The 15,284-nt window shown below is 52.3% G+C and overlaps 1 protein-coding gene across 1 annotated transcript in view; it reads right to left on the reverse strand.

The window, feature by feature from the left end:
• COL17A1 (collagen type XVII alpha 1 chain) overlaps positions 1-15,284 on the reverse strand; it is a 46,955-nt gene that overhangs the window by 15,821 nt on the left and 15,850 nt on the right. The window contains exons 11-29 of the mRNA XM_027960412.3: positions 15,001-15,072; positions 13,633-13,704; positions 12,604-12,672; positions 11,130-11,291; positions 10,681-10,758; positions 9,460-9,504; positions 8,209-8,427; positions 7,267-7,485; positions 6,906-6,935; positions 6,504-6,530; positions 5,255-5,281; positions 5,090-5,152; positions 4,275-4,379; positions 3,921-3,983; positions 3,240-3,275; positions 2,575-2,628; positions 2,297-2,332; positions 1,753-1,788; positions 1,086-1,148 (exon numbers count right to left, since the gene is read on the reverse strand). Of these exons, the coding sequence (XP_027816213.1) occupies positions 1,086-1,148; positions 1,753-1,788; positions 2,297-2,332; positions 2,575-2,628; positions 3,240-3,275; positions 3,921-3,983; positions 4,275-4,379; positions 5,090-5,152; positions 5,255-5,281; positions 6,504-6,530; positions 6,906-6,935; positions 7,267-7,485; positions 8,209-8,427; positions 9,460-9,504; positions 10,681-10,758; positions 11,130-11,291; positions 12,604-12,672; positions 13,633-13,704; positions 15,001-15,072 (1,476 nt within the window). The remainder of the gene's footprint in view (positions 1-1,085; positions 1,149-1,752; positions 1,789-2,296; positions 2,333-2,574; positions 2,629-3,239; positions 3,276-3,920; positions 3,984-4,274; positions 4,380-5,089; positions 5,153-5,254; positions 5,282-6,503; positions 6,531-6,905; positions 6,936-7,266; positions 7,486-8,208; positions 8,428-9,459; positions 9,505-10,680; positions 10,759-11,129; positions 11,292-12,603; positions 12,673-13,632; positions 13,705-15,000; positions 15,073-15,284) is intronic.

A 15,284-nucleotide genomic window follows, 5' to 3' on the forward strand; every position in this document is an offset into this window, starting at 1 on the left:
CTCGGAAGAAGCCCCGTCCTTGTCGCACTGCTGGGCACGCTTTGCCCCGCCCTCTCCTCCTTTTCCCCCGCCCTCTCCTCCTAATGCCTCTTTTCCTGCCGAGAGCTCTTCCACGGTCCCCACTGCGTGTCCCCCACAAGATGCTCAATGCGTGTTGGCCTGGAGGTCAGTGTCCTCTAAGATCTTGTCTTCTCTGCTGTAGGCATCATTCTAACCTCTGTCCAAAGTCATGTCCATCTGGGACCAGCCCTTGCTTTTTACCACCTCTCCGTCTTTCCTCACTCATATGGCTGCCTCTGGGGTTAAAATCTTTACTTTTTCAAACCATCTGAAGAGCCCCTTCCTCCCTCCTTCTGGTTGGAAGAAGACTCTCTCTCTGCTGTTTCCTCAGAGCACCCTGTACCTCTCATGACCCTTGTCACCCTGCATAAGCTTTATCTCCCCTCGAGGGACGTAAAGCACCTTATTGCCCACCACAGAATTGTGAACTCCGTCAGCACTTCCTAATAGTTTGTTAAATGAATGAGATCATCAAGGCACCACATCCCCATCAGTGGGACTTAAACCCTTCTAGGACGTGTTGCCAAATGCCTGGCCACATGGTGGGGGGGGGTCTTTGGCCAGCTTTCTTGTCCTGGCTGACAGGCCCCTCAGGAAGGGTCAGCCAAAGGGCTGAACCCTGCGATCTGGCTGTGAGACCAGCCCTGGAGTATCAGGGCTGTGCCTAGAATTTTGCAGGTTCTGAAGAACCTCAGCTCTTGCCTGTCCTCCCCAGGGACCTGAGTACCTTGGAGGCAGGAACTGGGGGGTGGAGGGGGTGCAGAGGAGGGTGGCAGGGAAGGGGGATGGACCATGTCTTGCCAAGGCCCCCCACCCTCAGAGCAGTAAGAAGCTGTCAGAGACAGTGGCAGCTCTGAGCCCCAAGAGTATGCCCAGATCCAGGAAGAGACTGTAAATGGAGTCTCTGCCAGGCATGGACAGATTAGAGAATGGGAGACACAGCTCTAGATGGATCTCAGCTCTAGGGCCACGATGATGATGGCAGCGGTGCAGACCCATGGTGCGTGCTGCTTTGAGACACTCACCCATCGCTCCTTTAGCCCCGGGCTCACCCACGGCACCAGGTAAACCTTTCAAGCCAGGCTCGCCTGCAAAGGAAGTGGACTAGGTGATGGAGGAGCTTGACCATGGTAGAGCATGCCACCCTGCCAGGCACCCTGAAGCCTGCCACCTCTCCCACCAGAGGAACCTGGCATGCCAACCGGAGGCTGGGGACGGTGTTTGCTTTCATTCTAAAGTCAGGCCTCCCACCCCCGGCAGCAGGCCTGGACTGGCCCAGAGGCCACGCCTGGTCTGGAGGGGCCTGTGTATGAGTCTCATTTCCTTGGCAACAAAAAGCTACCTCTTGTGGCCAAAGCACTAGTACTATTTCCTTTCACTCATGCAAGTTGGCACGAGGTAAGTGAGGAAAGGAATATGAGTAGTGTAAAGGGTCTGCCACTTTGGGAAAAACTTAGTTTTCCAAGTAAATTCTTCAAAAGAATCAGAGATAATCATAAACTATCTTTTCTGTCCCAAACATATATTGCTGATGCTGGCTTATACTCCACTCTAGATTGCAAGTCCTCTGAAGGTTTTTAGACAGAGATTCTATCTGATGCTTCTGTATTTCATCCCCATTCCCCACTTACAGTATCCAATGGATTTATAAAAAGTCTTTAAAGTAACCATAGATTCCTGTGTGGGACTGACCTGTGAGGCCTCGGGGTCCTTTCTCACCCTGGTCACCTGAAATAAACATGGGGGGGGGGCATGGGTAGAGGAAGCAAGCATCAGTCAGGAGCAAGGAAAAGAATCTCACTCAGCAAGAGGGACCCTGGCTACAGAACAGGTCCCATAGTATCTGGAAGCTGCTGTCAGCTGAAAGTTGGTGAGAACTCAGCATTAACAAAGACCCAGAAAGCAAGCTAGATAGATTTCTTCTGGGTCAGGGCCCAGCTGCAAACTGACCCAGGCCTTTCTGTCTCACCAGTGGGTGCTGGGGGTAACAGGGAGTCCAATCTAGTGGGGAGAGGCCTCAGGGCCTTGTCCTCGCCCCTCCGGGGGCCACCCGACTGCAGCACTGTGACGCTGGTGCTGCCTCCCCTCTCTGAGCCTCAGCAGCACTATCTGAGAGGCTGGACTGGAGTCTTGGGTCCCTCCCAGCCTAGGGTCTGGCCGTCAAAGCCCGGGGGCAGGGTTCACATCTGGGTCCCCAGGCTGTGGTGGTGTCCGAGCAGCAGCAGGAGCAGCCCACCTTTGGGTCCCGGTGGTCCCATGGGTCCTTTGTCACCTGAAAAGGAAACGGTCACCTCAGCGTGAAGAGCCTTCGTGGGACGAACAAGAACGGGCAGAATCTGTGTCTGAAGTCAGGCTCCCCCACCGTCCTGACTGCCCCTTCCCTTCACACACCTGTCGGCCTGCGCAGGCGGTTGGTGTGTCCACCAGACCCTCCCTGTGCCCCAGACCTCCTTCTTGAGTGAGCTGCATGTCTAAGGTACTGTCCCCTCCCTCCAGTCCCTGCCCCCAGCTCACCTTTGATACCAGGGAGTCCCACTTCACCTCGGAGTCCTTGGGGACCTATAGAGCCTGCACACAGAGGAAACCACATGGGTGGATGAGTATCCCCAGCTTTGGAAGGGATGGATGTGCACACGCGTACATGCCTACAACCACACACACATACCTCCTGGGCACAGACATGCACAGACAAACACACTCCCTGGCGTAACAGTCAAGCGCTGCTGTTCACGGTCTCCTCCCACGGCCCCGCTCCTTCATCCTGGACTAGGTTCCTGGCCCCTGCGATTCCCAGGTGCAGGCATGAGAACCTGTGGGGACCCTGGCAGGGACACTGGACCACAGGACAGTGTGGGCTGCAGCTCAAGACACCGGGCACGAGCTCTGGCCCACAGGGATGAGGGGAGGCAGGCACCTTGCTCAGAGCAAGGCAGAATGGGAGCCGCCTGCTGGAAGTGCTGGAGGGTCTGGTCCCCCAAGTCGGGTAAGAACAGAGTCTCATGGGACCCAATGTACCTGACCTTAGCCACAGGGGACACACAGGCAGAAGTGAGCTTTGTGTCTCCAGGAGGCTCTCTTTAGAATTGCTTCTTTGGCTTTAAAAATGTTTGTTTCTCCATTTTAACTTCCCTCTCCTTGCCTCAGAAATAGCATTTATTTTTGAGAAGAAGGCCACTGACCTGGGGGACCCTGTGGGCCAGGAGAACCACTGGAACCTGAGGAGGACAACACAACAGTAATGATCAGATGGGTTGGGTACAGGCCGGGACACTGACCCCATGCAGAGTGGCATGTGGAGAGGGTGGGGCGTACACCCCAGGTGAGGGCTGCGTGTGTGCACCAGGACCCCAGAGTCAGCGGGTCCAGGAATGACCCCAGTGTGGAAGTCCTCCTTAGGGAGGAAGCTGCGGCTGCCAGGATCAAGAGACCCCTTACTCCTTCCCAGTCGAACACTTGGGCTGAGGCAGGGGTAGAGAGGAGAGGGGACCAGTTGGACATCGCACTGTGAGAAGGCCCTATCCCTTGGTGTGTCCAGACAGATAGCTCTCAAATGTTTGCCTCTGGGCCCTGTCTGGCAAGGAAATTGTCTGACTTCTGATTTCCAGATCCATCTGCCCACTTAGGGGCCACATAACAGGGTCATTTATCAGAGATGGAGGCATAACCCCCAAATTCACCACAGAGCCAAAAATACAGCTCCAATCCTGACACCCAGGGACTCTTTTCTGGGGAGGGGGACCCTCTCTGGGCCTGTCAACCCTGGAGCTGTGGATAAGGGCTGTCTGGGATCCCAGGGTCTGGACCTCTGAGATGCCTCCTGGACAGGGCAGACCTGGGCACTGTGTGGGCACTTGACTTACCTTTGGGACCGACAGAGCCTGGGACACCAGGTGGGCCCGGAATACCTGGTTTACCAGCATCCCCTGGGGAGAAATAAGCACTCTGAGAGAGTACCCCCACTTCGGTTGCCCACTCAGCCCATGTGGTATCATTTGCAGGGTGGAAAACACTTCCCACCCTGCTGGTGGTCTCAGATCCATTGGGCCTGAACCCACATCCCAGCCCATGCCCCATTTTTAGACCACAGGATCCAGCACAGACCCCGGCTCAAAGCAGGTGCTCAGCTAATGCAAATGAAAGAGAGGGGGAGGGAGAACTGCGTGAGGAGGAGTGCGGATGCAGCCGGTCCTCCTAGTGAAAGAATCACCTCTTACCTCGGTCTCCTTTCTCTCCGAACCCAGGGGGCCCTGGTTCACCACGAGGTCCCATGGGGCCTTCTCGCCCTCTCTGGCCCATGGGTCCCTCCATGCCAGGCTCACCTAAAGACAGAAATGCCAACCTCAGCTAGTCACCAGCTAGGCAGCAGCTTGCTGGCAGGACACCTGCCTGGAGTCTCCACACCCACCTCCCTACTTTTCTCCCTCTGCAGCCCAGACTCAGTGCAGAAGCCAGAGAATTTGAAAGTGCAAGTGGATCATGTCCCATTTCTGCCCCAACCTGCAAACAGCTTCTCAGCTCACTGAGAATAAAAGCCATATCCTTGCAAGGTCTCCAAGGCCCCTCCCTCTTGACTCTTGGCCTCCTTTGAGGGCTCCAGATGCCCTCCTCCTCCTCCTCCTCCTCCCCAAGCTCCTAGACCCTTGCCCCAGGCCTGTAGCTGCTCCCTCTGCCTGGAAGGTCCCGCTGGATCATCTTAGGCCTGGCTCCCTCTCCCACTTCACATCTCTGCTCAAATGGCACCGTCTCAGCAAGGCCTTCCCTGCCAGCTTTATTTTCAGTTACCCTCAGCCCTTCCAGGCACCCTGGGCTCTATGTTCCTATTTTACCAGTCACTTCCTCCCTCTGTATACTTCGCTTATCTATTATGTCTACTGTTTATCTGCACCCAAAAGTAGGCAGGGGTTCTCTGTTTTGTTCACCACTCTCTCCCCAGCACCTAAAAGAGGGCCTGGCACACAGCAGGTACCTAACAAAAACATTTACTGAATGAATGAATGAGGGAATAAGTGAACAGAGAAGTGATTCTTACCCATGTTGCCTTTCTGTCCCTTTGGTCCCTCTGGACCTTGGTGGCCCAAGGGCCCAGGTATACCTGTGGACACACAAGAATAGCTCAGCCTTGCTTTCCTCCCAGACCCCAGGAGCCAGGACCCACCGGTTCACAACCCTAGCAGCACCCTCAGAGGCTACACACCTGGAGTTCCAGGGAACCCGCGGTCTCCTGTGGGAATGGAGAAAGAAAAGTCAAGCAGAGGACCCAGGCTGATCACCTGAGGGAACCTCCAGTGGAATTTAGGTAGGATGGCCAAACTACAATAAGGGACGCTCAGTTAAGTCTGAATTGCAGATAAACACGGAACGAATTTGTAGTGTTTGGAACATACTTATAGTGAAGAATGAGTATTGTTTATCTGTGATTCAGATTTGACTGCATGATGGTGTGAAATGAAAATATCTCCTGTATTAATGAACAAGAAATTTCACAGCCATCAGCGATTTCTGGCCTCCAAATGTGAATGAGGACTCCCCAAACTGCGATCCAGCAGATGCTGCTGCCCCCACGGTGATTGCTGGGGAGCTGGGGGAATGCGAGAGGCAAGGTGAACAAGGAAACAGTATTGAGGCCAGACAGCTGGGTGCACATGAAAGAAATGAATTCAGCGAGCCCAGAGGCTTGCCTCCTTCCATACATAGAGTGCTCACTTCCTTACCTGGATACCTGATCTTTGATCATGTTCAGACTGCCTGCTCCCTCTGTTGCAAACTTCTATATAGCCTGACCCCCACTACCCCCTCAGAGCAGTTCTCTCAGAGATCCTGACATGCTGTTTTCCAGGCTCAGAGTCCTAAACATTCCCACCAAACAAAATAACTCTCTACTTTCAAGTTGTGACTGTATTTTTTAGTCCACAATAGTCAGGATGGGTTCACAGCCTGCAAGCTGGAGCCTTGGGGAATGGAATACAGAGGTGATGACCCAGAGTGTGCATGTGGGGGGCAGGGAATCCTGAAGTTGGGAGGCCACCAAGTAGAGGAACCCCAATTCCTGCACTGGGATCTCTTGAGAAGGGTGGCGAAGCTGAGAAGAGAGGGGGTGACCCTGCCATCTCCAGTAGTGATTCTCAGAATGGTCTGTGTACCCCTGGCCTTGGAACCACCTGGGCTGATCCAGACCACAGGCCTCATCAGGGTCCTTGCTGTGGGAACCCCTGAGATCGGGCTAGCAACAGTACTGCCCCAGAGGTGCCGCTCTGTTCTGCTGGGAAGCCCCCTGCCCCTTCCCAAAAGCCTGAGGGTCTGCATGCTGCTCTGCAATTCACGGTCCTATCACAAGTGGGGGATGGCCAGGGAGGGTGGGAAGTGTCTTTTCTGGCACTTGCTGATTGCTTTAAACTGTCAACCCTCACTAATAGTTAAGGTAAAAATGTACGTGTTCTATTTACCTTTAGGGCCTTGAATTCCCATGTCACCTAAAATAAGAGAGACATGAAAACTGTGAGATGTGGTGAGAAGCCAAGGGCCATCCCCTCCTAAAGGTCAGTGGACAGCATGTAAATGACATGTCATAGTGAGCTGGCGTGTGGTGTGGCTTCCTCTCCATCGCCATTGGTGTCTCTTGGGCTCGTCACTCGCCTCTCTTAGACGACACTTTAGCTCCCTTCCCGTTCTAAGATATTCTGACGGTAGAGCCAGTTCTCAGCCCTCCCAACAGATTCTGTAGGATCTTTCCACTGCTCATCCTTCAATTTGAAAAAAACAAAAAAGGTTTCCACCCCCACCCCCACTCCCCACCCCCAGAAAACTTGGCTCCAAGTGCAGGAAGAGGGCTCTATCCACTGCGATACCTTTAGGCCCAGGGCTTCCTCGGAGATTTCCTACAAAAGACAGGAAAGCCGGAGTTAGCTGCACATCTGCGTCACACACACACAAGCACAACACACACATACCTGAAGGGGATCAGTGGTATTGTGGGACAAAACAGGCTAGGGCTAGCTACCTGATTCTAAAGTATGCAGGTTGGACAATGTTCCCTAGCTCTCAGTTTTTCTAACCATAAAATGGGATACCAATATGGGTCCTCCCTCCCTCCCAGAGCTGTCAAGAGAGCTGAGTGAGGGGCTCTGGGGATTGCCCTAAACAGACACCACTCCACATACAGGAGCCAGGACTGGAAGCTGCTGGCCTTTTCCCCTGTGATGTACTCACCGTTTTCCTGTTCTGTCTTCAGCCTGACACTCACGAATTGCCAGATGTCCTCCAGATTGTAGCCATCAAGCCCAGATTTTCCTAGACCTTCCCCCAGCCTGGGCGCAACCCCCTGCACAGAGTCCTGGCTGCTCCTCTCCATCTTCTCGTTGTAAGACAAGCGGCCCCTCATTTTCTCCAGCTCCTCCACACGTGCCTTCAGTTTCCTCACCTCCTCGGCTGGAACAGACACACAGAGACAGCATCAGCACAGGAGCCTGCCAGCCAGTGCCTTCCTAGTGCTCCAGGGGAGGCTGAAATTGGGGCTCTGGAGTCTGTGGTGGCTTCCTTACGCTGCGGGGACATTTTACTGGAATATTTTGGGGGAGATAGTCTGCCGTGGCTACCAGCAGGTTGAGCTACTTAAAAGTGGAACTGAGCCTTGAAGAAGCCTGGCCATGGTGACGGAGCTGGCCCTCAAGTCTCCCAAGGGAGCTTGTGTGAGAGTCAACGCAACGTGGAAAGTAGAAAGGCTATGGGAGGTCTGGCCTGATTATTAAGCGTAGCCAGGTGCTTGGAGCAAGGAAATGGCAACCCACTCCAGTGTTCTTGCCTGGAGAATCCTAGGGACGGGGGAGCCTGGTGGGCTGCCATCTATGGAGTCGCATAGAGTCGGACACGACTGAAGCGACTTAGCAGCAGCAGCAGGTGCTTGGAGCAGGATGCCACTGGCATGGGGCCCTGGGCCCCTGGGCCCCTGAGAACCAGGAGCTGCCTTAGAGACCCAGCTCTGCCATGGAGCAGCCACAGGACCTCGACCAGGGGCCTCCTGGAGCCCCAGCCTCCTCATCTGCAGGAACAAGGGGTCTGCACCCATGATCTCGGGCCCCTTGGCACCTGACACTTGGGATACTTGCTGGTTCCTGCCCTTCTGAACAGGCAGTGGGGAGCTGCCACACATACCCAGAGCGATGAGGCCGAAGAGCAGCCCCAGGAGCAGGAGCCAGGTGAGCAGCAGGCCCAGCAGCCACTTCCACCAGCTGCACCAGGAGCCACAGGGGCACCAGGCAGGCGCCGCCCCCCACGAGCCCTTGCCCCCTCCACCAGCGGCCCCACTGCCAAGGGCACCGCCGCTGCCACCGCCGCCCCCACCACCATGGCGGTGGTCGTAGCCGTGGACGTCTGTGGAAGAGAGGGCAAGGGTAAGGTGAATGTCGGCGGCTCGTGCCCCCTTCCCTCCAAATTCTCTGACTTGTGATGATTTCCTGCAGGCCTGAGTGAATATGAGTGGGCTTGCGTGTAGGGCCCTGTGGCTCCTGGAGTAAACATGGAGCTGTGGTGGCTGGTGATGAGCAGAGGTCTGGCAATCCTGGGCTTGAGCTGTGTGAGCCTGAGAAGGTCCCTTAACCTCTCTGATTACTCTTTTTATAAAATGGAGTTCAAAGTTGACCTTTCTTCATGAAATGGATGTTAAATGAGATAAGGCATGCAGCGTAATTAGCAGAGGATGTAGCAGAGAGCATCAGGGTTAAAATTCTTGATTATGAACATGGATCTGCCACAAGCTCCCGCATTTTATGAAGCCCAAATCTGAATAATCGCCATCTCCACATCTCAGTTCACAAGGCTCTTTCTTTGTAATCCCCACAGTGCCTAGAACTATACTCAGCACTTAAGGGTGGCCAGGAGGCTTTTTATTTCTTTTTAGTGAAAGTGTATTCTGTTTTTAATATCTAAAGTGGGCCGATACTCCTTGATTTCCTTCTCTCACAAGATTATGGGAGCAGGTGAGGAAGGTGTAAGGGCCTGGAGACGTGTGTGATCTTAGGGTCACCTTGAAGGCGTGTGGGCAGGGGGAGGAGAGTGGTTTGTAAGGCCCACCAGTAGCCCTGCTGTATTGCTCCTGCTGTGTTGACAGATCCTGGACAGAGAGTTGGCACCCAGGCAGTAGGCACCCAGACAGTGGGCATCCCGCAGGTACACTGTGACTGTGAGCATGTCTCCTGAGCTGAGCTCCTTCTGCAGCCCTGCTTTGGCCCCCAGCCAACCCCTCCACCGCCCTCCACCCCACTCCCTTTGAAGGCTTCTGGGGACACTCTGGAGCTGGGGTGCTCATGTGTGCACTGGCTCCGTGCTAGGGGGCTGCTATCTGGTCCATTCACCATCAACAGCTCCTCCACTCCTGTCGCTGTGGGACCCGCCGCTCTTACTCACCTGCAGAGGAGCCCTTGCCCTTTGCAGACACAGTCTTCACATCTCCTGAAAGAAACACCGAGATCACTGTTGTGGCTGTGCCCTTAAACTGCAGGAGCCCGCAGGGTGGTCCAGCCTGTGCGTGGACCTGCTGTGGGGCTTGAAGTAGGTGTGCCCCAGGGACCTCGTGGAACAGCCATGTGCAGGAACACCATCAACTCAGTCCTCACGGATCTCATACTGCAATAATTATGTTGATGAAGACTTGGCTTGGCAAATGATTCACAGTGGGCAAAAATACACTGTAATAAACTTTTGTGACCTTAAAGCCCAAGACATTTTTTGGAGGACATACTAGGGGTGACCATGGCGTTCACACAATAAATGTGCTTGTGAGAAATGACTCTTGATTTCTTGGTTAAAAGGCTTTGCACACAGGCTCCTAACCTGAACTGGAAGGAAAAGAAAGGCAAAGATGGGCCGGCAGGAGGGCTGAGAGTGAGCCCCAGATGCTATACGATCACTGAATTTGTGGGCGTGTGTGCGATTTTCTGGAAAAATTGTTTACAGCTTTCACCAGGTTCTGAAAAGGGTCCTTTGGCTCCACAACCCCACCTCCACCCCTAAAATGTAAGGAACTGCTAATTTAGAAAACCTAGCTTCAGATAATCAAAGAAGAAACACTTAAGTATCTAGGAAAAAAAAAAAGTAGAAGACTTAGTGTTAGACCTTGAGAGGATTGTAACTGATTTCATTTGCATTAAAAAAACATGTTCTGTGGCTTAACTTTTCTCTTCCTTTATTGAGCTCCCTGAAATCCATGATTTGGAGAGATTCACAGGAACCACCATGTGAAGAAATATGGTAATCCAGGACAGGATCCAGGTATTTGGGAAGAAAAAAAAAAAGCTAGCAAGTGGTTTGCAAAGCTTTTTTTCTATGAGTTCTGAAAGTCATGGGAGGACTAGTAAGGTGAGAAAAAAAATGCCACTTGGACTTTAGATGTGCCACAGAAAGTCTTTGCTTCCATGATAAACACACACGAATCAATAGGGGAGTTTGGGAAAATGCAGTCTCTGACACAGCAGGTCTGGGTTAGGGCCCAGGACTCTGCATTTCTAACATGCTCCTGGGTCTTATGATGCTACTGGTCAGGACCACACGCTGAGGTCTGAGGTCTCGGAAGACAGATCAATGACAGACGGAACGGCCAAAGTGGACAGCGATCAGATTTGCTCTTACCGTTAGCTTCTGACACTAGGTAGGTGTCGGTGTATGCAGCTTGTTTTTCCTTTTTTAGGGTGTCCTCTGAAAAAGAAGCTGTGCACACAACCCGTGATGATCCCAGATCTTCTTTCCCCGCTCCCCCACCCACATCCTTTCCCGCTTGCAGAGGTAGAGGTTGGCCTGGTAGGAAGAGGGCCCTGCTTTCCTAGGGTTAACCCCCTGCCCCAGTCTGGGCCTGTAGTTAGCTAACTTATTATTGGCCAAAGACCCTGTTAGGAGCTCTTTGGTGGAATTTTCCTAGCTTGTCTGCATTCAAGACAGACTCTGGGACATTACTCAACAGACAGTTTTCATTTGAATGGAATGACAATGGTTCTATCATTCAAACATCTCATACCACCTTGGTAGGACATTGCCTACACTGTCTTTCGTCCAAAACCTGAGTCTCATGGGCTCCCACGTACTTGCAGTGACACTGGCTGGGGAGGCTGTAAAGACCTTCCCGCTGTCCTTGGTCATGATCAGCAGCTCCATCTCCTTCTTGGCGGGCGTGTTGTCCTTCTCCAGGATCAGGAATTTACAGTCCTTGTGCAAGAGGTCATCATTCTGGACATTTGTGGTGCTGGCTGGAGAGGAAAGAAGTGGGTGATGAGGATGGAAAAGGTGGAGGGCAAGGAAAAGGGAAGGAGTAACCAGGAGAAGAAGAAAAGGAGGGTGGAGGAAAAGAAAGGGATAAGTGGGTGTGTCTAAGGGGCTTCTGCTCTCGCTGATACTGACAGCCATTACTAAGAAGCATCTTGGGGACCAGAGACATCTTCCCCCGAGTGGCATCTTCCCCCGAGTGGCTGGGCCTGGCCATCAGGAGGTTGGGTCAACATCAGAAGCACGGGGGGCTGGCCTGTGGGGCTTCCTCCCACCTGGACTCTATAGGATCTTCAGTGAATGGGCCAAAGTTGCTATGCCAGGCAGGCCCTTCTTTAATTAAGTGGGTAGGTTCATTTCTAATGGAAAGTCTCAAGTGTTTGCATGCTGGGGGAGCTTTTCCGGACCACTGCATCCAGCATGCACACATCCCTGTCTCTACCACCTCACTATGTCTGTCCTTCCACTACGTGTCATTTTCTGTTATTATATTGTATACTTTGTCCAGTTGTCTGTTATCTGCTTCCTCCACTGGAACTGTCAGCCTGGTGAGAATGGGAATCTAGCCTCTTCATCTGTGTCTGCATACTGCGTGCCTGTTCAGTCGCTAAGTTGTATCAGACTCTTTGCAACCACATTGACTGTAGCCCACCAGGCTCCTCTGTCCATGAAATTTTCCAGGCAAGAATACTGGAGCGGGTTGCCATTTCCTCCTTCAGGGTATCTTCTCAACTCAGGGATAGAACGCTCATCCCCCTGCGTTGGCAGGTGGATTCTTTACCACTGAATCACCTGGCAAGCCCCTGTGTCTACGCCAGGCACTCAGAACACTGTCTCACACAAAGCAGGTGCTTGGTAAACAGGATTTGGATGGATAACTTGTTGAATGGAGGGAAACACACCAGGATCAGAGCAGCGGAGAAAACAGGCTACTGTGTGTCATGCGTCTGAGTTGATAAAGATGCCACAGAAAGTAGGGAGGGTGTGGCAGTTTCCAAGGGGCACCCTGGCTCTTGTGATGGGGCTTCCAACAGGGGTGGGGGCTGGGCTGTGTGGGCCTGACCTTGGGCAGGTGTGGCGGATGGAGCTTCACGGCCCCCTTGGACAGGAAGGCCAAGGTAAGGTGAGAGGCACACCCAGCTGCTCACTCCTGGAAACAACCAAGAGGCCTTCGGGGTGAGTCCCATTTGTAGACCTCAGACCACCCATGGGTTATGTTCCCTCCTGCCACATGTGACTACGGAACAGACCTTCCGGTGTGCTGGCCTGCCTCCGGGAGCTGGCGGCGGCACTTACCTGCAGAAGTGGACACCCCAGTGCTCACAGCAGTGGGGCTCTGGGGCATGTTTTTCTTCACACCGTATGCTGCAAGGCAAGAACCACTAGATGAGTGGGGCACAGGAGGCAGCTCCACACTGTGCAGAAGCAGCTGACCTGCCCTGGCAGACAGGCGGCCTCCCCAGGGGAGAGAAGATAATACTGAACAATAGTAATGAACAGAATAATAATGAATCATGAAATCAACTCTCTCCAGCCATGAGGACAACAACAACTTAGATGAAACTTTGTATGATATAATCCTCATCCTTGGAGGAGTGTTCCAAAGGCCACCTCCTCCATGAAGTCCTCCTAGACTCCCCCATCCCCCCACATCTACTTCCCTTCTGAACTCCTACAGTACCAACACCTGCTCTGCACAGCTTAATTCATGCTCTCTTACAGGATCCCCCAGATGTTTCATATGCATGAGATGTTCACTCTTTGTGACCCCCTGGACTGTAACCTGCCAGGCTCCTCTGCCCGTGAGATTTTCCAGGCAAGAATACTGGAGTGGATAGCCATTCCCTTCTCCAGGGGATCTTCCTGACCCAGGGTTTGAACCTGGGTCTCCCACACTGCAGGCAAATTCTTTACCATCTGAGCCACCAGAGAAGCCCTCCAACTGAACAGTAAGCAAGCTGAGGGCAAAGGCTGAGGCTCGCGCCTCTTCTTTCCTGCATCCTCCAGGTTTGCACAGAGGGGTGCACTATAAAGTCAGCCAAATGATTGATATGCAGTGACAGTGGGCAGTTAAGGACAGTGATGAGACGTGGGACACAGAGGACACACCCCCAGCAAGGCTCTCACTCATGTCTGAGCCAGCACTTGACTGAGACTGGCATCTCTGGTCAGTGTACGGAGGATTTTTCTTTGGTGGGAAAGGTCAATTGACTTTTAGGGACATTTTGGTCCCTCTAATTCCATTGCTGAAAAGGGCTATTGTGAGCTATAGCTGCAAAGAGGCCTTGCTCCCCAGCTCCTAGGCTCCAAACCCCAGTTACAGACCTGTGGAGGTGGCAGCCATGCCGTGGGACAGGGTGGATGAGCTGGGAGCCAGATTGTTCTGCATGCCGAACACTGAGAGGAATTGAGGACAGGTGAGAGCAGGTACATAGATGAGGCCCTCTAAGTAAGGCAGCCAGCCCCAGGAGCCCCCTAAACCACTTTCATGATGATTGCCCTTGCATATGATAGAGACTCTGAACCTTCTCAGTTCCCACACTCTTACTGACATGGTAATTTTTTAAACACTACTCTTCCCCTCACTGCCCCACCCAGAAAATTCCTAAGCTCCATTTATTGAGTAACTTAGGTCCACACAACTTAATAGTAGTAGTTTGCATAGGGTCTGACAGATGTTACTATATGCCTCAAAAATTTCAAATATCCCAGGGGTTCCCTTCTCTGCAGGACCCTAGGGTGCCTCGGTACACAGCATGGGAACTGCAGATCCAGACACAATGGCTGAGGCACTAACAGCACAGGACCTTATTTTTCCTTCTGACTCAAGCACCTAGAAGTCCCCTCACCCCCAGCAGTATTTCAAAGGCTGGTTGGTTGTCTGTTTTTAACAGTGTAGAAGCTCATTCCTCCCTAGCTAACAGCTTCTTGTATTCCATCCTATCTGGAGTTTGGGGCACAAAATCCAACATCAGCCCATCCTCCTCAGTCAGGATTTTGCAGAGTAAACTAGCAAAGGCAAGAGGAAAAAAAAGCTTGAATCTGATATCTGCTGGGTTTGTGGGACACTAGTTAATTGGTGGTGTTGAAATCAGAAGTTAAGAAGGCCAAGGAAAATAAAAACGGCCTACATCACTATGTGATATTAGTCATGATAACACAGAAAGAAGACAAATTCCTTTAACAAAAGAAATGGGCTGATAACTTATTTACATATAGGCTATGATGATGTATGTGGAAATAGAGTGAATAAATACTTTAAAAAGATTATACATCTGCATTGGAAGCAAAGCAGTAACATTGTTTGAGACTCCCAAGGAACTACAACATTTAAGATGCGGTTAAGTTCTTTGTAAATTAACAACGCTTTCCACCTAAAAATGTCACGAGCTCTGCCTCACTTAGTCCCTTTACTTCCATCTCTCCCTCTCTCCTATTAGATAGAGGGACAGGCACAGAATAAGCACGTAAGCGCAGCCTCTGGCCCCCTTTTCCTTGGGGACTGAGCTGTGTCTGTGATGGAGGGCAGGCTCTGAGTCTTCTAATGCAGCTCCTTGGTTACTGCTTCTGTGCTGCCATGTGTATGGAGGAAGTCCTCATGCTCTTGGTCAAGAAGAACATCTTCCCTACAAACCATTCCATTTCCCTCACTAGGCAAGAGCAACCATTTTTTTCAAGCTGGCAAGCACTGACCTGAGGAGCTGGTGCTGATTCCGGGCTGCAGAGTTGGGGAGCAGGAGGCCATGTTATTTGGAACTCCAAAGACTACGGGAGAGGGAAGAAGGTTAGTGAGAGTACATCCGCACAGAACAGGGGCAGAGAAGCGCTGGAAGAAAGGCCAGCATTGCACTGTGTTACACTACTGTTTTTAGGAAAACCTTGGGCTCCTGCTTTGCAGCATGGAACCAATCATTAGTCCATGGTGTGCCTTGGGTCATAATAGCCAATGGGCAGTTGCAGGTTGGTGGGGCTTTGAA

Source organism: Ovis aries, chromosome 22 (genome assembly GCF_016772045.2).
Source record: "Ovis aries strain OAR_USU_Benz2616 breed Rambouillet chromosome 22, ARS-UI_Ramb_v3.0, whole genome shotgun sequence".
NCBI lineage: Eukaryota > Metazoa > Chordata > Mammalia > Artiodactyla > Bovidae > Ovis > Ovis aries.